Consider the following 27,559-nt stretch of genomic DNA (forward strand, 5'->3'; position numbering starts at 1 on the left):
ATGCAGTAAAACTTTCCAGTCACAACATTTACTGTATTACCCTGATTTTTAGGGTACATTATGAAAAAGTCCCAGGAAAAGACTTTTAGAAACAGACTGTTTTCTTTCAATCTAATTTTGCCCTTTTCCCCCATCTCTTTTTAAAGAGAAAAAGAAAAATTGTATTTTGCAAGCTGCAGTGATATGGGTGCTTTTGCTAGAGCTGTCAGTCCTGCCTATAAACACCCGACTTGTGTCAGTAGGGAAAAACAATCCTGAAACTAAATCAGTTTAACAGAATAACATTTGCTACTCAAGGAGAAATGGTCTAATTGAAAAGAATGTCAGTAAACAGCTCATTACTGAGATTTCAGAGTCCAGAAAGCCAAGTTGTGGGAACACAACAAATCCAGTGAAGTCACACTTTGCAAGGACCCCAAACAATTATTTTATTTAAAATAGGTTTGGACTGCCTTTTACTTTTCTTTCATTCTCTATTGATGATAAAGATGAAATGCACTTTTTGGCACTCTAGATGACACCAATTAAACTTGATTTCTTGCTTCAGCTCATAACTCCACTTGTCTCTGACTTCTAAGACTACCTTATTTTGAGCTTTAAATTTCTGCTTTGTTTAGACAGAAAGTGTTGTTCCCACTCAAACAACCTAACTTCCAACTCATGAAAATGCACACACAACTCCCAAGCCCTACCAAAGAGGTAATTTGTCCAACATTTGTATTTTATCCTTATAAAAAGTTAGGATAATTCTTCTATCTTTTTATCTTTTAGTCTTATGAAGGATGGATTGTCTCTTATTATTTGATTATACAGTACTTGACAGAATAGTCCCTTGATTATAATTACATAGGCCATGCATATTGCATTGCCTACCATTACCAAATACCATATTTTCTTACCCTTAATATTTTTTTCCCCTTTGGATGTGAAATTAACATTTCCTACTCCCAGGTCAGCCCCTGGGCTACAACACCTCAGCTCACACCTATGTATCATACAGAGAAATGAAGGGAACTATTTGAACTACCAGCATTTGAAGAAAGTCCTTTACCCTGGGCTCTCCCTTTCCCTTGCTAGGCCTTTCTCCTTGCAAAGCTTCTTACACTGAAAGAGCAAAAGCCTCAGCATACAGAATTTGGAAATCACTACAGAACAGCTGGGATCCACCTCATTTTTCCACAGACACTGACACTGCATGTATCATATTTCTCAACACTCTGCAGTTTATATTTATACTCACTTGCAAGCCAAAGCTGCTTATCAATTCACACAAAAAAGTTCTATTCAAAAAAAGGCATCCTGGCCACAAACTTCTTTGGCACATCAGCACCTTCTTCCATTAGTGCCATCCACATTAGCTTGACACTTAGGGATTGCTCTGGATATTCTCCTGCTGAGCAGATAAAGCTTCACAAAGCTGTTGGAAGAAAAAGCTCTAACTGGAGAAAAATAACCCAAGCAAACAACAAAACAGGGAGGACTTCAAAGAAGCAGGACTGTTTAGAGAGCCCATTGGACTGGGCTGGTGCAGCTGCCAAGGAGGAGATAAGGAAGCCTTTCTCCCCCACCTGAGAAAGGCTTTCCACTTCATTGCAGAGCACACTCACTCCCTGCAGGAGCTGCACAGCTGGAAGAGCCTGGGAGAGGCCTCATGACTCCAACATTGCTGCCAGACAGCAACCAGCCAAGTCTCTTTCTCAGCTCCTCTTTCAGAGGCTGGTGACAGTCAGGTTTTGATCCCATCTGAACCAGCACCAGTCTCAGCTGATGCCTTTAAGGTTCTCAGTTGCTACACAGATGCTGCAGGAATAGTTGTACCCACACAGCAGCATTTCCTCATTACCTCAGTGATGGAGATTCCATGGGCTGTCTGGGCAGGTTTTGAAATCTGTGGCACGCAAAGTGCAAAGGACAGATGTGAATACTTGGTGGGGTGAGAGGAGGTAAAATGTAAGGCAAGAGCTGAGGATAGAGAGAGGCACGTCTCCATTTCATGTCTTGGGGTACACAATCCTCACCTAGCATTGCACAGTGACAAACAGACAAAGGAATGAAGTCAGACCCATCAGAAAATAAGGGAGAAACAGCAACCCAGCCTGGGAACCTCCCAGACCTTCAGGATCAAGGCTACAGTTTGCCATTAATATTGCTGAGTCTGCTTCCTGTTGTCCAAGTAGAGGCTGGAAGTCAGGAGAGGATTCTGTTTGCTGGTGGGCTCACAGGGCAGACCTGAGAAAATCGTGGTGTCCCCTGATGTTGCAGAACCACATCTGCAGAGCAGGCAGCAGGACAGCAGCTCCTCAGAAATGTACAACAGTGATGAAAAAACCATATAGCATAACTTGACTTACCTGTCAAAATTTTTCCTATTTAATGGCAGTGTCAGAGTCAGGCTTCTCCCTCATTGTGCTGGCTGAATTAATCAATTTTTCTCTGCTCCAGCCCTGTGTGTGTCAGGCAGGAGCTACCCACTGTATTCAAATCTTATGGTTTCAACATTCATCAGCATTTTCTCTCCTCCCTGAGCACTAGTGAAAGTTTTCGTGCCACAGTTTATTTACAGTACATTCAATTCATGCCTCTAGCCATTCTAGAGACTTCCCACACACCAAGTCCTGTACAGGCTTTAGGGCTCATTTTAAACCTACTGAAGACACACAGACTGTGCTCTCTGGCTATAGAACTGTCACATTTAACTGCCTTACACATTTAAATAACATTGAAATTATTCAGGAATTTAGACAAATTAGAATATAAACTGTAGATATACTACTGATCTTGATCCTTGTCAGCATTCCATTTAATAAATTCCATTTAATAAATGATTTTCCTTTGGACTGCTGTGTTGGGATTGTTTGCCTAGAAAAACAGCAGAGATTTTTTGCTGGGCCAGTCATTTATCTTTGCATGTGTGCCCACATCTTTAATAGGAGGAAGATATTTCTCACCATACAGCTCACAAATGTATATGAATTATTCCCAATAGTTATACATATATATTATTATATAATTACATTATGACAATTTCATTTTGATTAAAATTAGTAATTTAGATGAGTTCAAATCCTCCAACAAAAGCATTTGGTCTGAAACCTGAGGTGAATTGGCTGCATTATAAAAGCAAGGTATACACTTCTTACCCCAGGCACAGAGGAGACATTAAATTCAGACAGCTAACACACAAATAAAAGCCCCATTTAAACACTGAAAATAATCAGTACAGAAAACTACAATAACCCTATAGTGGGAAACAAATGGCTGTTAAGCAGTGTGATTCCTTGAAAGATGAAGGACTGGTTCCCCTGGATGCTGCTGTCTTTGCAGGAGGCACTCCTGCCTCAGACAGTGCAGAGATGTCATTATGTCAGGCTGACATCTGATGTGTTCAGCCTCCTGGAATATGAGATCTGCTTATTATTTCCCTCTTCATAACAGAGGTTCAAGGCAACCTATTAGCTCTATTTCTTTTATTTATTGCACGACAGTGTTCAAAACACTTCCTGAAAACAGTACTGCACTACAAAAGTGTACAGCACTTTGCGTTCCTTCTCCAAATAGTACCTTTTTTTCTGCTTCCCAGCATTTCTGCAGAGGGACAGTTTTTGTCACAGGCTTAGATGAATCTTGGATAAAGATGTGTAAATAAACACCTCCCCCTGTGCCTGTGCCTTGGGACCATGGGGAGTACACAATTAGTGGGGAGTATGTCCTGGTTTCAGCATGAGAGACAGGGACCTGTTAAAGTGGATCCAGGGGACAGCCATGGAGACTCTCCAAGGGCTGGAGCCCCTGAGGGAAGGTTGAGAAAGCAGGAGCTGTTCAGATTGGAGAAGAGAAGGCTCCATGGAGATCTGTGTGACCCTCCAACACTTACAGGGGTCTTATATAAGAGAGGGAGAACAACAATTTTTGCAGTGATAGGACAAGAAGGAATAAGGGTTTTAAACAGAAAGATGAGAGATTTAGATTAGATGTTAGGAAGAAAGTCTTTACTAGAGAGTGAGGGTGGTGAGGCACAGGAAGAGGTTACCCAGAGAAGCTGTGGATGTCCCATCCCTGGAAGTGTTCAAGGCCAGGCTGGATGGAGCCTTGAGCAACCTGGTCTCATGGAAAGTGTCCCTGCCCATAGCAGGGGGGATGGAACTATATGGGCTTTGAGGTCCCTTCTAACCCAAGCCTTTCTGCAATTCTCAAAACTTTGTACGAACAATTTCCAAAGTAAGCTTTGGATGCAAATGCAGCAGAGACTTTCCATTCCATCCCATCCCATCCCATGCAAATGCAGCAGAGACTTTCCATTACAAACACCTGTGGCCAGCCCAGTGGAGGGTCTCCCCTGCAGCCACCACAAGGGTATTTCAGCTGCCTAATGGTGCAGGAGGGGGCTGAACACTCAAACTTTCACCTTCCAGCCTCCTCTGGTTCCTGCTTCCCCCGGCACAGTGCTGAGGAGCCCTGTGAGAGCTGTCCGGGCACAGCAGATTGCTCAGACAGAGCTGGCTCTGCTGCCAGGAGGACACTGCTCTGGCACTCAGCCTTCCAGCACATGGGATCTGAAATGAAACCCCACCTCTGGGAGCTGCAGAAACAAGTGGCACATGCATTACGCTTTTCTCACCCTGACACCTTCTCCTGTCAAGTGGCGTCCTGTGGGCAAGACTTCAGAACCTCCTATTCTATAATCATTCCAATTAAAGAAATACTTTTTTTTAACTTTACAGGGTGTTACAGGGATAAAGCAGAAGAGGTTCAAGCCTATCACTTACATCCTAGATGCACCAATAGGTAGCAGAGGTATCAAAGAGAAATCAAGTCTATCATCTCACTGGTTGCACATATCATAGCACTAGAAAATGTTCCTAAAAAGCTGCCTGGATGACAGACTACTTTCTGAAAAACTAAACACCACACCTGTATGAATCTGAAAAAATGTGTTTCATGTATGCCTGCTTCACAAAGCAGCATCATGTTATTTATTTGATGGGAGATGGCATTCCAAACAGAGGGATCAGGGATGCTGCTCTTATGTTGATATGTACTTAACAATGTTCCTGCCACAAATACTTCCACCACACTTCAGCATGCTCTCCACAGGCCAGAAAAAAAATCTGATGGCTGAAAGTCTTTCAGGTTTCTTTGTGGTTGTGCCCATGAAGAGAAAGGTGCACCACAGGCATCCAAAGAGATCCTGAATCATTGTCCTGAAGAGTAACTGAGGAATGACAGATAAAAAATAGAACAAGCAGAGGGGAAAAACACCCAAGGAAACATGAGGCAATGAAAAAGAGTTCTTGAGATGTATTGCAAAAGCTATATTTAAAAGCAGAAAGAAGAGGTTAGTGTAGGATGTTGTGAGGGTTAGACCTGCACAGTGATGTTCTGTGGAAGCCTTTATTGGAATTCCTGCACTCTTACAGTGACTTCATGGATGGGACTGTGTCCCACGTGAATGTAAAAATAAATCACCCAGATAATGTTGTAACACTTCAAATATACTTAATCTTCATGATTTTTTCGCCCAGAGATTCAGAGTAGTACTTGTTCAAAAGGGAATGATTGTAGAATTTGAAATGTAAGCATTCAGAGAGCAAATTAATGTCTAATTATGAATGTTAAAAATAAAAACAGAGCTATTAATTTCAGAAGCAAATGATGAGTCCTTATGTTATGGAAAAAAATAACATCCCTCTAGAAAATATCTGAAGAGTCCATTGATATTTTTTCTATAATTTACTCAAATTACTGCCAAAATTTTCCTCTGACAAATTCTCTCATGAAACTGTTTTGTATTTTTTCATTCAGTTATCACCTTTCACGAAGATCTCAGTTCAGGAATAATTAATGCAAAACTAAATGTGAATTTATTAAACTAGAGGAGTTTGGTGAAAAGCTAAGTAGAGCTAAGCTTCCTAACTCAAATTAAAATGGTACCATCAGGTCTCAGGGCAGATTATGAAGAATACAATTTCTCTGAAATTACTCCCTTGACAGACACCTAAGTAAAAGGCAGTTTAAAACACAATGAAAAGGTCATTATCCTCATTTTTTAGGACTGTAGTTCCCAATGGAATGCTTAAGCATCATTTAAAATATATGGAAAATGGGAGGGTAGAGAATAGGGGGGGAAAGGAGGCTCAGGGCTCCTGCTACGTGTTCCTGCAGCAACATAAGGTGAAGAGCAAAAAAAGCTCTGCAGTGCCAAGGCCCAAACAGACTCATCAAACCAGCAAAGGAGGAGTTTTCATTTGGTGGAACATCAAGTCCAGGAGCCACTTCCCATGCCAAGTATCACACAGAATCAGAGAGTCACAGAATATTCCGAGTTGGAAGGAATCCATCACAATCACAGTGCAGTGCCTGGCAGCACCATCCCCAAGAGTCACACCACGGGCCTGAGAGCATTGTCCAGGCACTCCTGGAGCTCTGGCAGGCTTGGTGCTGTGACCACTTCCCTGGGGAGTCTGTCCCAGTGCCTGACCACCCTCTGAAAGGTGGAAAACCTTTTCCTGATATCTAAACGAAGCCTCCCCTGACTCATTTCTGTGAGCACATCCAAATTTGAATGCAGGATTTTGTATGAAAGTGTTGACCCATAACTGTTGGCCAAAATGCAAGCATTTAAGCCCAGGTCCAGGTAACTCTTGTCTTTTGTAAAAAAAGGACACATTTTCTGTTGCTCCAGTGGATTTAGTTCAATTGCACCAAAGACAGCATTCAACTTATTATAAGTAAATGGAAAAATATGAGAAGCAATTTCTTATTCCCTCAGAGAAACCTTGCCAGACTTGCAAACCTCCCTCTCCCTGAAGGATATTCAAAATGCACCAAATAACAAAAATCCCCAAAGATGCATAATTAATGTGGTAGTTCAGCTATGATGTTGAAAAACAAGGAAAACATTATATACTTCATTAATAAAAAGATTGTTTAAAATTGCTCTTCTGAAGTAGAGACCAGAGGCCCAAATGTAAATTATACCAGAATCTGGAGTGCCAAAAGCATTGTCTTTATTTTACTAATGACATGTTGTTTCCACTGCCTTCTCTGTAAAGCTCCAAAATGCCAATTATCCAAGGAAGTACACAGCTTCTCAGGTGAATTTTGCAGTTCACCTGTCACTGAAGCAGCCATGACCAGACTGCTGCAGCAGTGCCAGAGTTAAAAACTGAACACTGAGAAGTTGTCCTGCAAGCTCAGCCACAAATTACAGCAAATTTATGTTGGTTTTTAGAAGTGCAGTACGGGCCAAAGCAAAGCTCTTGGCTGTGGCTAGCATGGCAATGCAGCCTGAGCAAATGACACAGCTGGGAGGCAGGTTTGTCCCAGTCCCACCTCGCAGCTTCACAGCTCTGGCAAGGTCACAGGATGAGTGCAGCAAGGTTCCCCCATCTGAAATGGACCAGGATGGTCCATCACCCTGGATGGTGATGGGACACTTGGACAAGAGGAAGCTCTGCTCAGCCAGGCTGCTGCCCAAAGAAAGGCAAAGATGAGATTTTGGATATGATTAAGATTTCACTTCATGGCTTTGCCCAGATTCTGAGGTGACATATCTGGTCAAAACATCACCTGTTTGAGGTTACAACAAAGAAAAATTAATCCATGACACGCCTACAGTTCACAGATTGCATGTCTCATATCAATGGCATAATAAACATTTTCATTTTTGTACTAAAAGCAATACATGATTTGAACTAATGTCTACATTTCAAGCAGCTCCACACATTAAAACAAACAGCAAATATGTGCAAACTAACCATCCAGATTGCAAACAACCATCCAGATCTTTTATCTTGATTTATAAGAAAGCATTTTTAAAAACAAGAACTTGCCTTAGCAATGATTAAAAAAGCAAGGAAAGGGAATTAATCAAAATATTTTATTTGCTCTATTATATATATATAAATTCTATCATATGTGTAAGCTATGACATTCTTTCCCTCATATTCAATTTAAATAATTTCCTATGGACCATGAGGTGGAAGAGCTCTGGAATTTACCTACAACTCTTAGCAGCAAGCCAACAAAGGAGGTGGTTACACAATAAAGCATAAAAATAACATAGTTCATGGTGAAATATAGCTAAATTATATTCAGAGGCAATTCTTTGCTACTTGCTTATAAACAAGTGGTACTAATCTGAACATAGGGAAATTGCTTTCTCAATGTTAGCTGGTTTGAACCAGAGAAGATACACTTAAGCACAAGTTGTTACATCAGCTGCTCTCCTAAGGATGCGCTTCAAACAGTTTCTCAGTAGAAATCTTCCTGAGAATGATACCTGAGTTTTGCTGCCCTGCTGATGGAAATTGGAGGCAAATGGATCTAGCTGAAACTGTCTGGAGCATAACTTCAGGCACTTTCAACCTTGGTGAAGTTCAACCTTCTCCAAAGTCTTCCTGAAAAAGTTTTTAGATTGATTTTAAGAGGCACTTATGCAAAATTGTGAAAATGTAGTGAGAATTACCTTTGGATGAAACTTTATCATCTCTGTGCAGTGCCCATGTACTTTCTGGTAGACTTCTAAATAAGCTTATGTAGGATACCAGGGATGGGAAAGGGAGGTGAATAAGCTGAGTTCCTTTAAACCTCCACCCAAACCCAGTCCAGGGAGTCCTACCCCCCTGCAGAGACCCATCATCCCCACCCATGCCAGGCTGCTCTGGCCCAGCTGGCTCATTCTGCACACGTGGAAGGATTCATCAAGCTCTGGGCCACGGCCAGCTCAACTTACTGGAGATCAAATTGCCTTTTTTTTCCCCCTCATAAACCAACTCCCTGCATTCCAATTCTTTGAAGTGTGAAAACATCAGACTGTGGCCACTCTGCACAGAGAGGTGAGTAATGAAGAGAGCAGTGAGAAATTTATCAAAGAAAGGGGAAAACACCAAAGACTCTTTGAAGCTCCTGAGGCTACGTTCATGTTTGCAAGTAGGAAGGCCCAAAGGAGGAAATGTGTAGTTTGTCTCACTTCTGAAATCACAGTATCTAACCTACAAGCATTTGGGGGAGTAGGGGATACTCTGAACTATCCCCAGTTCAGTTCCACCAGCTGGGACATATTAAATATGGTCTTAGAGTGCATCTCCTCACTTAAATTCATTTGAGGGCAACACAGTTTGCACACTCTGTGAGCTAAAGCACTAAGTGGCAATAACTCTGAGACTTAGTGGGTGAGGTTTCTTTGGTTTTTTGATTTTTTTTCCACAAAAGTGCACTCCTGACAAGGCAAACCTTGTAGGAACTGATATAATAAAAAGGATCTGCAAGACAGTAGAGCAGTAATCAAAGGTAGAAAGAGAAGCAGACAGAGGAGAGGCTAAGAAAAGGGGAGACTCTCCAAAAATAATAAGCCTCATTAAAACTGGAAAACAGCAAGAATGGAGTGCACAGTGCTCTGGGATTTCTGCCTGCCTTTCTAATGACAGCTAAAATGAAAGCCTGAAAGTCTCAAGTCAGAGCACAGTAAAAAAAAGAGAAGATGAATGTAGTGTAAGCACATAGACTGCTATACCTTTAAATGGAGAAGACAAGGTGCTGAGACAAGGACAGAAAAAATGAAAATTAAATGGTGAGGATGCAAGCAGTGACTAGGAGGAGCTGGGATTCAGAGACTGAGATCAAGGCTAGCTGAAGAAAGAAGAGCAAATATTTTCAGTTGAGTGCAGGCCAAACCCTTATGTAAGGATAATGGGTAATTTGAGATCCCACAATTTTTTGATCTGCCTGCTTTGTTCTGTTCTGCTGTTGTATTGTACCTTTACATTTGCCTGTCCCCTACAGAACAAGTAATCCCATTGTAATGCCATACCTTATTTTATGATGAAGCCAATAGCTGAAATATAGTGACTCACCAACAGTATTTCAGCTGAGTGAACACAATCATTCTAATAACTGTCTGCTAATTAGCAGGTTTTTGAGATAAAGACAGTTGAATAGCTTGCATCCTCTGACACCCCAAATTAATAATGCTCCAGTAGCAAATAATAAAGTGATAGAGACTGCCATTATTACTTTTTGGTACAGTACAAAATAGATTAAAATTAATCTGGCTTCTTTATCTACACAGTCTAGACCATTTCAAAATGCTGGAAAACTCTGCCTTGGCTCTAACATATGATACCCTAGAGACCTTTATATAAATCTAAAAGAATTTCTCCAAAAGCAAGATGCAAAAATTTATACATTACAATTTTATGAATAAAATTAATTAACCAACAATTTATTACATTCTAAAAGCTTCATCTGACCATAATAATCCTTGTATGCAGCCCAAATAGTATTTGGTAATTGCAGAGTGATGGAATAATGTGGATATTTTTTGATTACAGTTCATTACATAAGATAACAAGGAAGAATTTGTGTTTGAATCATAATGAAAACTTAATTGACACCACTCTTCTGAAGTATTTTCAATGACTAAATTTCAGTCTGTGTCTTAATCAGTTCTATATTAGAAAGAGATTTAACAAGAGAATGCTGTGAAAATAATATCATTGCATTATAAAACCTTTGACTGGATCTTCTAAGTAATTAAACTCCAGCCATCTTGGAAATCTGACACAAATCCAATTCTAACTTCAATATTCTTTAAGATTAAACAGTTTCAAGTATTTTTTATTTTCTGTACAACCTTTAATCAAATTTAAGCTTTTGCCTCCCTCTCCACCCCTCAAATAGCCTACAATTTATACCTGCAAGATAATTTCAGGAGGGATAAATTCTAGACACCAGAATCACACCTTAACATGAGTTAAATCACACATTAACACAAGTTAAACTTAAGCAACAACATGGATAATCATACAAAATGCAGTTACTTTTCTTGGCAGTGATTCCCAAAGTCTTCTCTCTCAGGACCTTCCCTCTATCCAGATGTGCTCTCACTGAGGCTGAGTGTGCTCAGAGCTCACTCACATAGAGGGAAATGTTCCCATCAGCTCAGGCCTCTTCCAAAAAAACATTTCTACCATGAGCTTCCATGTATTTCAGAGGCCTTTCTCAAGGCTGTACTTAACAAAATAACAGATAATCTCCCATGGAGAAAGATACCAGGTTGTAACAGGGACAATTACAGTGCTGCCCATCATTCATATAAGACACACCTGGCTGCCCAAAGTTTTTAAGTGGTAACAGTGCATTTTGAATTAAAACACCAGGAGGGAAGAACACAGGGCCACCCCCTTGGAAAATGCTGTGCAGTTGGGATTCAGCCTGCCTAGCAACAGGCAAGGGCTACTTCACTTCCAGCTGACCTCCTCCTGACTTTTATGAGGATCCCACAGCTTGAATTAGGAGTAACTCAAAACCACCAAACAAGTTTCTATTTAAAGGTACAGCTGGCTTGTATACTAGAGGCACAGTGAAGAAAAGTGCAAACTTCAGGCTCCTGTTAAACAGCTCATTGCTGAACAAGGAAGCAAGAAATAAAGGGCATTCTGGGAAACAAAGAAAAAGTTGCTTTTTCATTGCAAGACTCACGTAAATTTAATGCCCTATGTAAAAACCTGTCATAAACGTTGGTAAGGTGATTAAAACCATGCAGCCATAAAATCTTGGTCCAGACTTCAAACTGGAGCCACAGCCTTGGTACAGGCTTATGTCTAACTACAGGCAATAAGGAACATAAACTACAAACCAATGGAGTACATTATGCTCATTAATAATTAAAATCTGCTGTTCACAAGGGTGTTCTGAAAATTTTTCTCTGAAAAAGCTTTTTTTACTGAGCATGCAAAAAAGTGGATAGAAACCCCTTGCATTTGTGCCAATATGAAAAGTCAGAAGAATAAAAATATGCTACAGAGGAGAAGTTGCTACCATACACAGTTTCTGGATTCCATGATAGAGACAATTTACTCAGCACAATTATCCTGTGTATGTTAAAACACCTTTACAGACTAACCAGACCAAAGACAAGACAAGCTTACAGCATTCACTACAAGATAATACATATAAACATATAAGTGCTTATATACAAGATAATACATATAAACACATAAATACATATAAACATATGGAGTCATGATTAGGAGTACATATGGTTTATGTGATGAACAGACATATTATTTTTTCATACATATACACACATATGCACATAAAATATTTTCTAGAATCAAGTAATACAATTGCAGGGAACACAAATGTAAAGTACACTTACAAATAATCTCTGTGTATGTAAATACATAGTAATATGGTCTAACGAACTTTATATCTGCTGAAGAATAGCTCAGCTCCTGTTTGAGTGCTGAAGAACCTCCCCTGCACTGAATAGCATGATGACAATTTTCTGTGTCCAAGCAACATCAAGAACTATGGAGAAATGCATTTGTGTTTGCAATAAATTAGAGTGATGTTAATTGTTTTCACCCCCAAGCACTTCCATTATAAGCTCGTGTACTATCTTGTCAAGAATAATAGGAGTAAACAAAGATAGCCTGTACTTAAAAAAATGTTTATTTCTTCCTTAAAAATATTTATACATAGATTCTTTTTCTTTTTATACAGTCATAACAGTAAGTTTGAAACTCAAGTTTAAACATCAGGATTTCAAAACCACAAATGTATTGACTTCAAAATTAAGCTCAAGCTATCTGTCACACTTTTCCCTGGAACTCTCAGAAGGCATTTTACAGTATCCTAAGCTGATAATAGACCTTCAATTTTCAGAAGCAGCAGTCCCACCTGCCCTGTGACCTTCCCCCTTCTTGTGCATAGAAGCTGTTTTGCCTTGAACTACAGTATTACTTCTCTAACCCTACATTGATCAGGTCAGGGAGCTAAACCAGTTCAAAAAAGTGGGAAAAAACATCTCAGGAAGATGGAATAGATATTAACTGATCTGAACATCATCATCTGTTAAATAGTATGTCCTCAGCTTTTGGTGAGGAAAAGAGGAAACAGTCTCCTCCTGACAGAGGAGGTTTAGATTAGATAATAGAAAAAACTTCTTCAGCCAGAGGGTTGTCAGGCATTGGAACAGGCTGCCCAGGGAAGTGGTGGAATCACCATCCTTGGAGGTATTTAAAAGATTTGCAGATGTGGTACTGTGGGACATGGTTTAATGGTGGACTTGGCTCTACTGGGTTAAAGCTTAGACTCAATTATTTTAAAGTTTTTTTCCAATCTAAATGATTCTATGATTCTGTGATAAACTCTGGTCTAAGAAAGCTGCATTGAAAAGATGAATAAAAAGAACAATAATTTTCTTAAATTTAGGTGCTTGCTCAAAGCAGAATGGGACTGGATGAGCACCAGAAGATTGACACAAAAAGGTTAAAAATTTGTCTCCAGGGCTGAGGGAGAGAGTAGGACCATTTCTTTGCTCAACAGCTAACCACAAAACCCTCTTAGCTGCATTATGAAAGCATAAACACGGAGGTCATAGAAGAAAAGACAACAGTCTCTCTCCTGCTTACAACACATCCCAACAGAATTTCACAGTCCATACTCTGGCTTATTTCCTAAGCCTCTGACAGACTAACAGGAGAGAGACATCCTAAAAAGTAACTCTGGTTGTTATTGCCAGATCTTGATTTCTCCAGCCCAATCACATGTTGCAAGGAGCGATGGCAAGACTGGGTGAAATGTTGCACTCACACAAGCTTCTTTATGTGCAGACAGAGTGCGAATAATCCTTGAAGTATGATAGTTGTAGAAAAACACTTTGCCATCTGAACTTCCTGTCACCAAAAGTGTTCCATCTGGAGAAAATTCACAGCCCACTGCAAATCCTTCCACCTGTGAAAAACAATAACAGAGTAACTCTTGATGCTGATTAGAAAAGTTCATTGAGGTATACTGAAAATTAGTATAGTACAAAACCCGCATGTCTTTAAATAAATATACACTAAAGATTTCTCCAGGTCTTTAGTAAGACACAGCTATATCAAAAACTTTTTTAATCAAGACATTAAGCATTCATAAAGTCTTCTAATAACTATTCCATTCAGAGTGCATATGACTCAAAATAGACTGGCACATGGGAAAGCAAATGAAGCCAATTAATATCTATCACTGATTTATAATAAAACACTAATAGCAGACATATTAAAAAGTAGAGGTGCTATGCTATCAATCTTCCTTTTAAACTTGGATACTGAGTTCCTGATGGGGAAGGATACCTTGTGTCCTTCATATCTTTTCTTTTTGTTGATTCGGTAGGGTCGCTGGGCAGAAAACAGAGCCAGGTAGTTCCCGTTGGTCTGAGCAACAAACACAGACTCCTTTGGGTGCAGGCTCAGACTTGGGCAAGTGTAACGCTCCTGAAAAGGATTTTAAAGGAAGTTTTGTAGTTTCAAACAGAAGATTAGTTCAAATGATTCAAGTTATCTCTTGACATATTTGAGAGCCCATGAAGGACAAGGTAAGGACAAGTTATCTCCATATATACATTATATAAAGATACTTAAATCACTACAAACCTTACATCAGGACAAATGCTAAATCAAACCTCTACCTTGTTTTCCTAGATATTGACCAAAATCCCCTACCCATCTGAGCCATAATTATACTGCAGAACAGCTGCAGAAAGGTAATTCCAACCAGATGGGCCTCCATCATCCTCTTCCTGCCCAAGGAAACACAAGGTTTGGATGTGGAATTGAATCTTCTTCTCCCATATCCCTTCCTCCACAGCCATACTGTGCTTTCCATGTTACTTTGTAGGGTTCTCAAATCCTCCATCCTTCCAATTCTGGCCAGACTGACAGGAACAGAAAACATCTGATTGAAACAGACACCTTTCCCCATCCCACTCTTATAAAAAAGAAGAAGAAAAAAATAAATGATCATTATTAGCCTCCTCATGACAGTGATGTGGGCTGTTGCTGGCTGCAAACTCATAAATATCTGCAGTAATTAGTAAGACTTGGCTTTACTGTACAGTTCCTATTTAAGACTGAATTAAGATTACTTTCAAAACCCTGCATGGTGACTCCCTCAGAAATCAACTGCTCTCACAAGGCTTCCACCAGGTCCAAACCACTTCTAATTTCAGCCTGACCTAAAGACTGCTGACTTTTGATGCCATGAGAGCTTGTGCTGTAGGATCCATCTGCATGTGAAGAACACCAGGATAACAGTGACCATGGACACCAGGGGCTGTGTGGTAGAGCAGGAAGAACATCAGATTGGTTTTGTTTTGTGATTTGGAAGTGAAGGACTGGGAAGGAAGTTCTGGGTACTGTAAAGTATTGGGCACAGTGCAACTGCGTGTTTCTGCAGAGAAACTGGTCTGGAAGTGTGGGACCAGAAAGCACAACACAACCTGCAGGAGCATGCTGCTGTCATGCTGGGTATGTTTTAGCAATGGGTTATTTTAGAGCTGCTAACTATTCATTTGTTAATGCAGACAAGCAATACAAGTCCTGTGGGGATTTAATCTGTTTGGAGAGCTGTGGGTTTCACTCCCACCTCAAAGGTTTCAAAGGTGAAATTCAGAAAAGTGAAGCAGAGCTTGCAAAGTCATCACCACATTTTGTTTATTCACAGTGCAGAAAGGTAGGGGTGGAGGGGGAGAAAGTCCATTTCAGAGATGCTGTAGTCATGTTTGTTTGTTACTCCTTGATGCTGAATCTTTCTGGTCTGTAATTTATACATTCACCGTTATTTCTTTTTTCCTTTCCTATTGTCTATCCAAGGTACTGACAGATCCAGTATTGTACAAAGACACAATTCTGGAAATTAAACACTAAAAAATCCCATTAAATCATCAACTATGTGCTCTTGTCAGCAGAGTACTGCTCATTTCAGCCAAAAAGCATCTATATACAATCCAATCATATTATATTACATAGGATATTAGACTTGGGTTTTCAAAAAAGACCCAGAGAGTTGAAATTTTCTATTAACTGCTTTGGTAATCTCCTTTGAAGCTGTCAGCCTTTCTAGACAATTTAGTCCATTAAATGTCTTGCTTGGTTAGATGACTGCGAAATACTGCACCTGCACTGATAAATGCAAATTTTGCCTCTGTGATTAGTCTGTATTAGGTATCTATATGCACATATCAGGTTGCTATTACTTTGTGAATATTAAACTCAATTTGTCAATAGCCCTCAGTGCAGCTGATGACAAATGTATGAAAAAGTGTGGGCAAAGAAACATTGCACTATAGCAGCTACTGCCATGCACCACTGGCAAACCACAATGACACTGCAGAGTCCTTGCCTAAATATAGCTTAGATGTCAATGAATTAGCACTGAAATGTAAATATTTTAAACACAAGGAGACCTCTCAGTCTTCAAGGTTATTTTTTAATAACAATTAAGTGTTAATTGTGAAAACAAAGAAAGTCATCAACTTGCATGAAAGGCATCTTCTACATCACAAGACCTTATTGAAAATCAAATGCTTTTTTTACTCCACTGACAAGTATGAAATATTAAATCATGACCTGAACAACAAGAGTTGTTGATCTTACATGAAAGATCTGATTGGAGATTTTTGCAGCACTCTGGAAGTCCCAGGCGACGATGGTGCGATCGGCTGAGTCCCGGCTCACTGCGTCCGTGCTGGTAAGAAATTCTCTTCCTTCAGGGAGGAAGAGTATATCCAAAGTCTGTTGTACTGCAGCTCTGTACACTCTCAACACCTAGTGGACAAAAGAGTTTGTTATTTTTTTGGCAGATTAGAACATGATAACCCATGTTTTCCCTCTTTGTATAAATAATTATCTCTATTAAATTATATATTGTTTTTAAACATCAAAAGGTAACTCAGTTTAAAATGTTGACATACTAGTGTTTTTAAATAGCTTGGTCAATGAATATAAAGAATCAATATACAGGAAAATTAAATTATTTATTTTTAAAAGCATCAGTTTGTACAATTTATATATTATATATACGTAAGAGTCTGTTGTGAATTACCAAGGAACTAGAGTAAGATCCAGAAAGAGCCTCAGACAACACAATGTGAAGCTGGGTCTACACAAACTTCCTTTAATATTATGAATTCTTCTGGATTCCATATAAGAAGCAAAAGAATCCTTGGCAGCAAGCTGTCCCACTCAGTGAGCCAGGTTTAAAATGAAGGACTCAGGGAGTTTGGGGTGCCCAAAGTGGCAACACTAAACACATCATTGCAACCCCTGGGGACAAGCCAGGCCAACCAGAGCAGCAACAAACATTCCTTAGCTGCCTCCCAAGATGAAAACCAGCAGAGCAACCACCTCAGGTGTCTGCACACCAACACACACAGCCTGGGAGCAACCAGGAGGAGCTGGAGCTGTGTGCCCAGCCAGAAAGTGAAAGGGACCTGAGGATCCTCATGGACAACAAGCTCAACAGGAGTGAACAGCAAAGAAATCCAGCTGAGTGCTGGGGCACATCAACAAGGGCATCACTAGCAGAGATTGTCATTGTCCCACTCTTGTCAGCTCTTTTCAAGTCACACCTGGGACATTGTGTTCAGTTTTGCCCATGCTACACAAAAGACATGGGGACAGGCTGAAGAGAGACCAGAGAAGGGCACTGAAGATGCTCAAAAGACTGGGAAGCTGCTACATAAGGAAAGGCAGAAAGACCTGAGCTTGCTCAGCCTTGAGAAAAAAAGGTTTAGGGGAGACCAAGTTTCAGTATTTAAAGGGTGGCTACAAAATGGATGGAAACTCCCTTCTTACAAAGAGTTATGTGGAAAAGAGGAGGGGTAATTGGTGCAAGTTTCACCTGGGGAGATTTTGATTGTACAGAAAAAGTGGGTTAGATCCATGCAGAAATGGGTATCAGCCACAGGATTTTGAATATTTTAACAGTCTGTAAGCTGGATCTTAAAAAGTAAGATATTTAAAATTATTCTAAGAAACACATGAACAATTTGAATGTCCTTTCTTTCCATCTTTCTTCATGAAATTCTGTATCTATGTTGTCTAATTTGAATTTTGCAAATCAATACTTTTGCTTTCTTTTTTCTCTGATTGCCTCCAGTGAAGAGAAACTTCAAGGCAAGTGGCCAGATCAAAGCAAACCATCTCTCTGAATATGGTGATCCTTGAAACTAGGACATGGGAAGACTCCTAGTTATTAATATCTGAATCTCTCTCTCTCCAAGATAGCTAAAAACATAGCTGCCTGCATTTCCAAAGTGTATTCAGAGGTTAGTCCTTCTTCTAATGTCACTAGAATACCAATAGAGTGGGGAAAGTGCTTGAAGCATTATCCTGAAGTGACTCCCAACTTTGTGAGGCATTTCAGTGCCTACCTGGTACCCCTTATATTCCTAGTGATTACTGACTTCAGGGCCCAGACCATTTGCAGATACACTTTTTAAATAACCACCAGACAAACAATTTTCAGGTGTCACAGTGAAATATCCTAAATTTTACCCCTATTTTGCACTTTCGCCGATAAAAGAAAAATCATGTCAAGTACCAAACACAGCATGAGAACTTCTTGATTTCTTGCCTCCAAAATCTATGACTGTTGGGGAAATGTTCAGAAAGCTGATCCTGCTTTAGGGTGGATCTACTTGTGGATGTCCTGAGGTCCCTTCCAGCTCTGCTTCCTGTGATCTCAGCATGTAGAAGGATGGCAGCACAGCTGCTCCAGTTGCTTTTCACAGGTTTTGCAAAATACACAGTTTAGACACATCATGTTTGCATTTGGTGCAGAACCTTAGCCATGCAAGCACCCTACAGACCCTGTAGTAACAGCAACAAGATGCAAACCTGCACACTCAAAACCTGCACATTTCTCAGCAATCTGCCTGCTTTTTTAAGATAGTGAATATACAAATGTGTTTCTTGCTCTCATCAGATTTTACAGCCTGAGAATCTGCATAATATACAAAGCAATTAAACTTTGTAAAGCCAAAAGGGATATTTCCATATTTATATCCTCCACTTTCTCTATGGAGAAATCACCATGCATATTTCTTCACAGAGTTATAAAAGGAAGTCTATAGTTCATTAGTAAAGTAGAAAATGAAGCTATTTTGTAGAAGCAAAAATGAAAAATAAAACCCCAAACTGAAAAAAAAAAAAAAAAACCACAAAATATAATAGCTGCCTGGAATGAGAAATGGAAAACCATACAGAAACCTGACAGCTGTAGGAGCTGCAGGAGAAGAATGAAGTCAAATTGAGGGGAGTGGACACAAAGGCAGAATCACCCTGACAGACTGAGGAGGCAGCTCCTTAGCAGCAGGCACCTTCTCAGAAGTGACAAGTCCAACCAGAGAGTCAGCAGGAGCAAGAGCATGGAGCAGCACAAGTGTAGAAACAAAGGCCAGTTAGTGCTGGGAGATGAAGAACTACAAAATAAAGCAATAAATGACAACAAACTTCCACATGGATATTCATGGTAGTGATTTTTAATATTTTCTTATTTTAAAGGTGAAAATCACAGACATATTGTTTACATCTTCATCATCTAAAAAAGGCCCCAAACTTTGAAATGTGAAATGTGGGTACATATCCAGCCATATGTTGTGTCTGGCATTGTAAAGGGTTTAGGTTTTGGACTTGCTTTTAACAGTTTTTGGAGCAACAGACACCTCTTGGTAAGGAAAAAGAAGATACTGTGAAGTGGCAATGTGCAAATACTTTTAATGTTTGCTGAAAACCTGTTGGGCTCTTACAAAAACTGCTACTATCAATTTAAACATTCACCACTAATCATTAAACAATATTTGTTTGTCTGTTATTTAATAGAATATTAACCAAATTACCTGTGTACCTTTCCTTTGCAACAGGAAATTGCCTATCAAAATAAGCACAAAATACCTTCTTTTTCTAGATGTTTGATACATACCTCAGAAAAACTATGCTATTTTATCTTCAAACCACACAGTAGGAACTGACTCAGGGAACAGTAAATTAACACTTTGAATAGCACCTGGGAATTTGATATACATAGTATTTCAATTGCCCCATAAAGACAACTTTCAAAAATAACTAATTGCAACATCCCTGCTCAGGAAAGTACTCATAATTAAACCTGCTTTGTTCCACCTTAGGCAATTAATTCATGACATGCCTGAGGAACTTGTCTGGGGAAAGCACAGGTTTGCCTACCCTGCTGGCTGTAGTTTGTTAATAACAACTTCTGCTCTTTTCCTACTTGCAGATTTATCACCTATCAGCACTGGAAAACTACAGTTCATTTCTTCAATCTAAGAATTTTATGGACATAAAATAATTCATTTCAAAGGAAGGCCTAATCCTTTCTGGTGTCAACACAATCCAACATAACAACGAAACTTCTTCAATAATGCAGGAGCTCATGGCTGCAGGAATTCAAAAAGAAAGGTAATTTAAGCAAATTAAATCAGTTTCAAACAGATTATTATGGTTCTGATGATTTGAAAAGCAAGCTGTGATGCTGAATTCAAGGCATATATTTAGATGGGAGTTCTATAATACTTCTCTCCATTAAGCACATACCATGCACATACTGGCATTCTGTCAAGAAATCTCAAAGACTCCACATGAGCAATTCAGATATTTGCCCCAAGCCTGTGCTGGTCACTTGTATGCTGTGTGCAATGCACTTTACAAAAAGCACCTCAAATTTTATGCTAGTGATGAGAAAGAAATGTGCTTTTTATCCATTGTCCTGGGCCATCAGGAGAGGAGGTCTCAAAACAAATCTAACAGGACTACAGGCAATATGGCTGGTTCTCAGGAAACCCCTTTTCAGTGAGATCCATGGCTTCCAACCTCTAAAATGTGGCATATTTTTTCTTTCATTTCTTGTCCTATCTTTTTACATTGTATGATTTGGCATGGACCTGCCTCTTCCTACTGACATGCTGGGTAATTAGTTCAATGGAAGACTGATTAAATTTCCTCTATGAAACAGTACTACACCATTAACAGTAACAAAAAGTACATTTCAACGTAAAGAAAAGCCGACTCTTTCACAAAATAGAAGGGTTTTTTATCTATTGTAGTGCAAACCATTTGTGTCAATCTATTGTATTTCTCTTCATAAAGTTAAAAAACACTATTTGTCTTTACTATTTAATTTTTTTCCCATTTGTAGCTGCTCTGCTTTCAGAAATAAAGCTCAACATTATCAACAGATCTTGAGAATAATTAAAAGGAAAGAATGACTTTTTAAGATGAAGAAGTGGTTAACTTTAATCTGATATTAATCTCTAAGATTTCAGATTTGAACAATGTACACTGGCTTTTTTAAAGTCAGTGTTAGATCACTTGAAAAGGCACAAGAATCTTGTGATGGAAATCATCAACCATTTATAAGAAAAAAAGTTATTTTCCCATCAGATTTTTTAATTTAAACTTATCTCCCCATTTCAAATAGGATAAGAAGTGAAATCCACATATAGGAAAGATACAGAATGGCTTTTCTGTGAGGAACTCACAGAAAGCTTTTAGTACAATACCAAGGAATTCTTAGTGCAGAAATGAGATGACTGAGGGGAATCTGAAAGAATTGGAAATAAAGTCTGAGCAGCATGGAGAAGGAGAGTGGTTTCCTCCATTATAAGACTTCAGACAGCAAATGAGCAGAAGGGAGCTTCAAAACGCACAGAATGAGATGCTTCTTCAAACACTACATATCTGAACTGAGTTCCTTGCTAAAGGAAGTTGCAGATGTAAAAAGATTAAGAAAAACAAATCCAGAGTGTGAAAACTCAAAGTGATCCAAGAAGGACAAAGAGGCAGGAAGCCCCCAGACTGTAAGTTAGAGAGGCCTAGGTGACCATTGCTGGGAATTGTGATAAAGATGTTTGCTGTGCTTTTCTATTCTCGTTCTTCCCAAGTGCATTGGTCACTGCTGGGGGTGTAAAACATGCCTAGAAATGGACTGGAACTGGAACAGCAATTCCCTGACAGCCTCTAACATGAACACTCCCACTCCAAAAGAAGGAATGCTTCGTTCCTGGCTCATCTGAGTCCCTCTGGCAGCACAGGAGTGATGTCCTGCACAGCCAGGTGTAGGATTTTCATCTGCAATGCCATCATATGAGGCTTCCAAATAAACACAGCAGACTGCTTACCTGTGCCACAGACACATAACACATGCCTTCACACTCAGAAAGGATCCCTGAATGTTAACAATTAAAATCAAATGCCACTGTGCAATACCCCCACCATACTTCTTTGAACATTTGTTCATGGATTCAAGAAGGATTTCTCTGAGAAGAATAACTTGAGTTTTCTAAAGCACTGCATAAATCATCTTATTTTAATTACCTTGTTCTTCCTAATATCACCAGTACATGACAATGTATTGGCTGTTTCTATAGAAACCAGAAGTGCAAGCAGCACCACCAGTTTCTACAGCCTTTTTTCATATTTATATGCTATCCAGAGACAAATTCATTAGGGTCTCCTAAATACATGCTACTTAAAATGACTGCATCTCATCTGAAAGAAATTGCAATAGAATGTTTCCAAGGAAACAAATGCAGTGCATTTGAACCTATTAATTTTTTAACTGTGCTTTAACAGCTTGGGCTTATTTCTTTATAAACTCAAGTATGGAGAAATAGCTCACCAATATAAAAAGCATCTCTTCAGTTTTTTTCTTCTAAGCATAAAGTTGTAGATGATAGTTGCAATTTTGTAGCTAAGTAATGTTCAGAGTAATAAACAAAGATGGGGGAGGGAAAAAAACCTGTTGTTTCTCTGCCTTGAACTCTGCTGTTAATAAAAATTTTACAGTTCATTTCAAGACTCATTTTAAAAGCTTCAAATAGGAGCTTCCATCATTTTTTGCTAGTTAATTTGTTCTATATCTTATAAGATCTCAATTTTTAAAATGGTAAATTCTGTGTAAATCTTCACATCTGTTTTCCTTAAATTTGCCTTGACTTTACACTAATCTTTTTTCAAACTTTCCATGACAAAATTTTGTTATTAATTCCAAATAGTTGAACCTTTCTATTTCTTTGTACTCTTTCAATTTCTAGTAAGTTGTTGCCATTTTTCCTGTGTAATATTCTATTGCTTTTTTTTTATTGATTGTGCTAGCACAAGACTTTCTGCAACACAAATAACATATTTTGTCTCCATTTAATGTCATGCCTGAAGCACTTCATTAAATTCCTCCAAGCCAGTTTCCTTTTTTGAGACATCCCTTTTAGCTACTTTTCTCATTATACAGTACCTAGGTTAATTCCTGCCTTCCCCAGGTTCTCTTATTGCTCTATCCAAGTCCAACATTATAAAGTGACATCAAGTAAACTTCACACAATCAACCTTCCCTTAAATAAAACAATATTTTAAAATATCTTTATTTTTACATCTGTAACTAACCTTTTATTCAAAGTCTGCTCTGTGGCTGTCCAGTCATATTTTACTGGGTGTCCTCTACCTGATGCCCTTCCTCTCTTTCCCTCCTTGTTTAACATAATCAGTGGATTTGCATTTATGGAGGTCTAAGAGCTTCAAATAATGCTTTAGGATCAGAGCCATAGCCCTGTCACCTTCCACTTATTCCCTCTCCAGATTATGTGTGGTGCTTCATCAGGACTTGCTGTTCTGGCAGTGATCACAAATAGCTCTTGCCAAAGCTCCAACAAACCTCACCAGCTCGTGACACTGGACACGTGAGCATCAACAGACAAGAGATCAAAGAGAGACTATATCCAACAGCTGGGTAAATTATTCCTCTAGTTTCATAAAGTCCAAAAAAATGTTGTTAGTGATCTCCACTCACCAAGTCCCCCACATTTCTGTATGGACACAGTAAGGAACCAGTTCCTGAATGCTTAAAAAACATTAAGTAGCATCAAAGCAGAATATGAATAAAAGGTAAAATATGCCAATCTCAAAAATAATAAATGGATACATTTAGAAACTTTAATGATTACTTTAATGATTACATTTAGATGTAAGCTTTGACTGCTGTACATCCTTTCACCAGAGCTAACAGCACCCCTGCTCTACGCCAGGCAAGCCTTGCTGACACATGTAAATACATTGTTCAATGCAGTTTGACCATTCACCATATAATGAACTTCAGCTCCTTTAAAAGTATTATCAGGTTTAGGCAGCTACAGTAGTAGTCTTCCTCTGATAGTACATCTGTGTAAGCTTAGAAGCCCAAATTAAAAAGCAAAAAAAAACATCTGTAGTCATATTTACTTTGATGAACACACTAAGGTCCTTATTGCTGGGTTAAAGGATACAAGTCTCAACCTTTTCTTCTCTTTGGTATTTCAAGGAATACTAAAATTTCAGATAGAATAAGTGGTTGGAATAGATACTGTATCCTCTCTGAAAAGCTAATGTAGATCAGCCAAAATGAAGGGTGACTGTGCTGGCTTGTGCTGAACATCTTACAAAATTCTTCCACAGCTCAGAGAAAGGAAATACTTCTAAAATACATAACTACTTTAAGGTCTTGGGGTTATTGCACATTTCTTTTTGCAGGGTTTTATGGGGTTTATCTAGGTTCAGCTCCAAGGTCCAAAGATCCCATGGGGGCTGTTCAATATGATGCTCCCTCCTTGGTTGACATTGCAGATTGTTTTATTTTTTAAAACACAGCACCTCACTTCCAGGTTTTCTGGTCTTTTCATAAAACCTCTATAAACATTCTCCAAATTTTTCATAAGTTTAATCAATCTGTTATACAATAATATAAAATCTCCAGAATAATCTCTTTACCAGAGAGACAAAACTGGGTTTAACACAAACAGAAAGTAATACCACTATAATAAATCTCCACAGGCTATTCAGCTGCCGCTGAATTTTTTTCAGGTTTTGATTACTCGTGTCTCTAATTTTGAGATGCTGTATACTTTACATTTCAGTGAGAGGTTAACAAGCTTTCCCATCCATTTATTTCTCTGAAGTATATTGTTTAGCTCTATCTTAAAGATTTAAACTCCCTTATTGTTCTTTCAGTCTTTGTCTTAATACCCAATGATACATTTGAAATTATTTTGCCTATTTGCTCAACAGAACAGGGATAGCAATAAGTATCTTTCAACATACCTCTTCTTTTTTTTTTTTTTAATACCTGCCTCTCTAATTAATGGCCTACTGCACATTTCTGTCATGGTTTAAACCCAGCCAGCAACTAAGGACCACACAAGCACTCACCCACTTCCCCTGTACCATGAGTGAACTGTCAAACTGAATTGAAAAGATTCTTTTATCCATGTCAGCAATGTTTACATTGTGTAAAACAGGGATGCTATTAGTTCCCCTAAAATTTTTCAGTGTTTTAGTAGCTGAAAGGATGCCTCAAACCAACTTGATACATTTTCTCTGGGACTTGCAAATCCAATTTTTGTACCACATTCAAATCACGAATAAATATGAGTAATTAATGCTCACAAATTCATGGTCCTGGTCAGAAGTAGTAATTTTTAAAAGTACCAATATGAGCTATTCTATGTCATTTTCCATCAGCAGAAAGCATCAATGTGGCACACTGCCATAAAGCAGCTCATTTAAACCGCTGCATGTATGTGTAATTGGACAACATTTTTGCAATTTCTCATTCTGTCTCTCTCTGTTATGCTTAATGTTTTGCTCTGAATTTCCAGGAAAAAATCCCCTTATTTCCTGATAAAATTATCATTTTGCCTCACAGTTAATTTTAAGTTGTGCAAGAGGATAGCTTGTTAAAACACAGGAGTACATCCTAAAGAATGACCCCTGAAATTGAATTACCAGCACATGCTGAAATTGAGTTTTCAGTGTGCAATGAATAACAAGATTCATTTGTTCATTTGTGCCTGATTTAGGGTGTTCTCTCTATTGACAAAATATGCTGCAAAGCCTGAAAAGGCTATCAGGAGTATGATGATAGGAACAAAAAGAATCATTAGTTCACCCACACATCATTCCAAACTGAATGACAGATTAACACACTTGAAAGAACAGGCAAAACAGGAAAATCTTGTCATTAATTAGGATGAAAGAAGTTGAAAGATAGAAAGGTTATTTGCATCAAAATTGAAACAAAAGTGGCATGAGGCCTCAGACATCTATTTCAGTTAAGAGAAAATGGCACTTATTAGAACAGGACAAATTTCAAAATATTGGCTAGGACACTCTCCAGTTTTAACTATGGCTATAACTGTGTAAGATGCAAAAGATATGTGAATAAGGATAACAATATAAACTGAAAGCAGGAATACCTGAAGAATCCATTGAAAACCCCCAGAACTAGGAAGTGGCAGACATGACATATTGATGACACTGATAATTCATGCCTAACCAACATTTCCTTCTATAGAAGGAGAGAGTTTGAAATGTAACTACAACATTTTGCAGTAATGATGCACAGGTGAGACTAACCTCCACCTCAGATGTTTGTCTGCTCCTCCTTACTGCCTCCTGTAAACTGGGTGCTACCCCTCTCTATTTGCCTTGTCCCTGCTGCAGCTACACTGTTCATTGGTGAAGGACATGCTTCTTCTCTCCTGCCAGTTTTCAGGAACAGTTCCACTGAGAACACTTTCTGGTCCACAGAGGTGCACATATTTCTGTAGGAGTCACCTTCTGCAGAACATCAGGCTGAGGTGGCTGGAAATATTTGGCAATCACAGCCTGGGATGCTGGTGGTGCTTTGAAGGCTCTGTCCAGGTCAAGCATCACATGCTCCTCTTCACAATGAACTGATTTCTGAATCTACCTTTATGCAGGACTGACCTTAATCAGGTTTGCAAGAAATATCAACTGACAGTTCAGCTGTGGTTAAACTGAGGTACCACCAGAATTTAAAACCTAAAAGGAAGGAGCTGCTTTAAGAGACAACCACATTTATTGTCATCATTGCTTGGAATACAGTACTGTTTGATACCTTGCCTGGTGCCAAGGGAAAGCACTACTGAAACTCTGACAATTCACAAGGCAGGGTGGGGGGGAAGGGCCAAGAACAGCATTTTTCAAGCCATTTGTCTTGGTGACACTATAACACTGTTCAAAGACAAAACTACTGCAGATTGGCAGAGATACTGACAACAGAAGAGTAGCAGACTCAGGAGACGACTCAAAACTAATCTGTCTAGCACAAGCACTAACATCTGTTCTCTAGCCCCTTAGCTCCACTTGAGTTAATGCCAATTTTGCAGTCTTCAGATCTTGTCATCAAAATCACTGATATCAGAATTGCTGAAAAAAAAAGTTTTACTCAAGCATAAGTCTTGGATTATAAATATCCATTGTAAAAAAATCTTCAATTTCCTTGAAACTGAAGTGCCTTCTCCATTATCTGTATTTGAAATTGTGTCTTACCACCTGTGAAAAATTTCTAACATATTCCTCCACAACCATACACAACATGAGCACTGCCCAGACAGGCACATTTTGCAACATCTGTGATCAGCCATTTATTACTCTAGAACAGAATCAGTTATCATTTTCCATCTGAAAAGACTGGGCACTCTAGACACACACAAGCTGAAGGCATTGCCAGTTTTGGCAGGACCATGCTCATCAATCACAATTGACTTCAAATCTAAAGAAGAATCATCTTCACAGATTCTCATAGATGGTTGCTCAGATATGCACAGGTGCAAAATCCATCATAAAGAAATTACATGAGGTGAAAGAATGTCTTTGGCTTTATACACAGCCAGACTACCACTTGGCTTTTGTATAACTACAGTATCATTTCCAGAAAAGAT

The 27,559-nt window shown here is 39.0% G+C and overlaps 1 protein-coding gene across 4 annotated transcripts in view; it reads right to left on the reverse strand.

The window, feature by feature from the left end:
- Positions 1–27,559, reverse strand: part of WDR25 (WD repeat domain 25) — a 74,852-nt gene that overhangs the window by 2,359 nt on the left and 44,934 nt on the right. For 3 of the 4 annotated variants that reach the window (XM_071426468.1, XM_071426471.1, XM_071426469.1), the window contains exons 5-7: positions 16,425–16,595; positions 14,124–14,264; positions 12,439–13,740 (exon numbers count right to left, since the gene is read on the reverse strand). In XM_071426468.1, coding sequence (XP_071282569.1) covers positions 13,519–13,740; positions 14,124–14,264; positions 16,425–16,595 — 534 coding nt within the window. In that variant the 3' untranslated portion in view covers positions 12,439–13,518. Of the gene's footprint in view, positions 1–12,438; positions 13,741–14,123; positions 14,265–16,424; positions 16,596–27,559 lie in introns of those variants that run through there. The other variant, XM_071426470.1, reaches the window with a different exon arrangement.

Source organism: Agelaius tricolor, unplaced genomic scaffold (genome assembly GCF_023055355.1).
Source record: "Agelaius tricolor isolate 1412-34295 unplaced genomic scaffold, bAgeTri1.0.p SCAF_5, whole genome shotgun sequence".
In the NCBI taxonomy this organism is placed as follows: Eukaryota; Metazoa; Chordata; class Aves; order Passeriformes; family Icteridae; genus Agelaius; species Agelaius tricolor.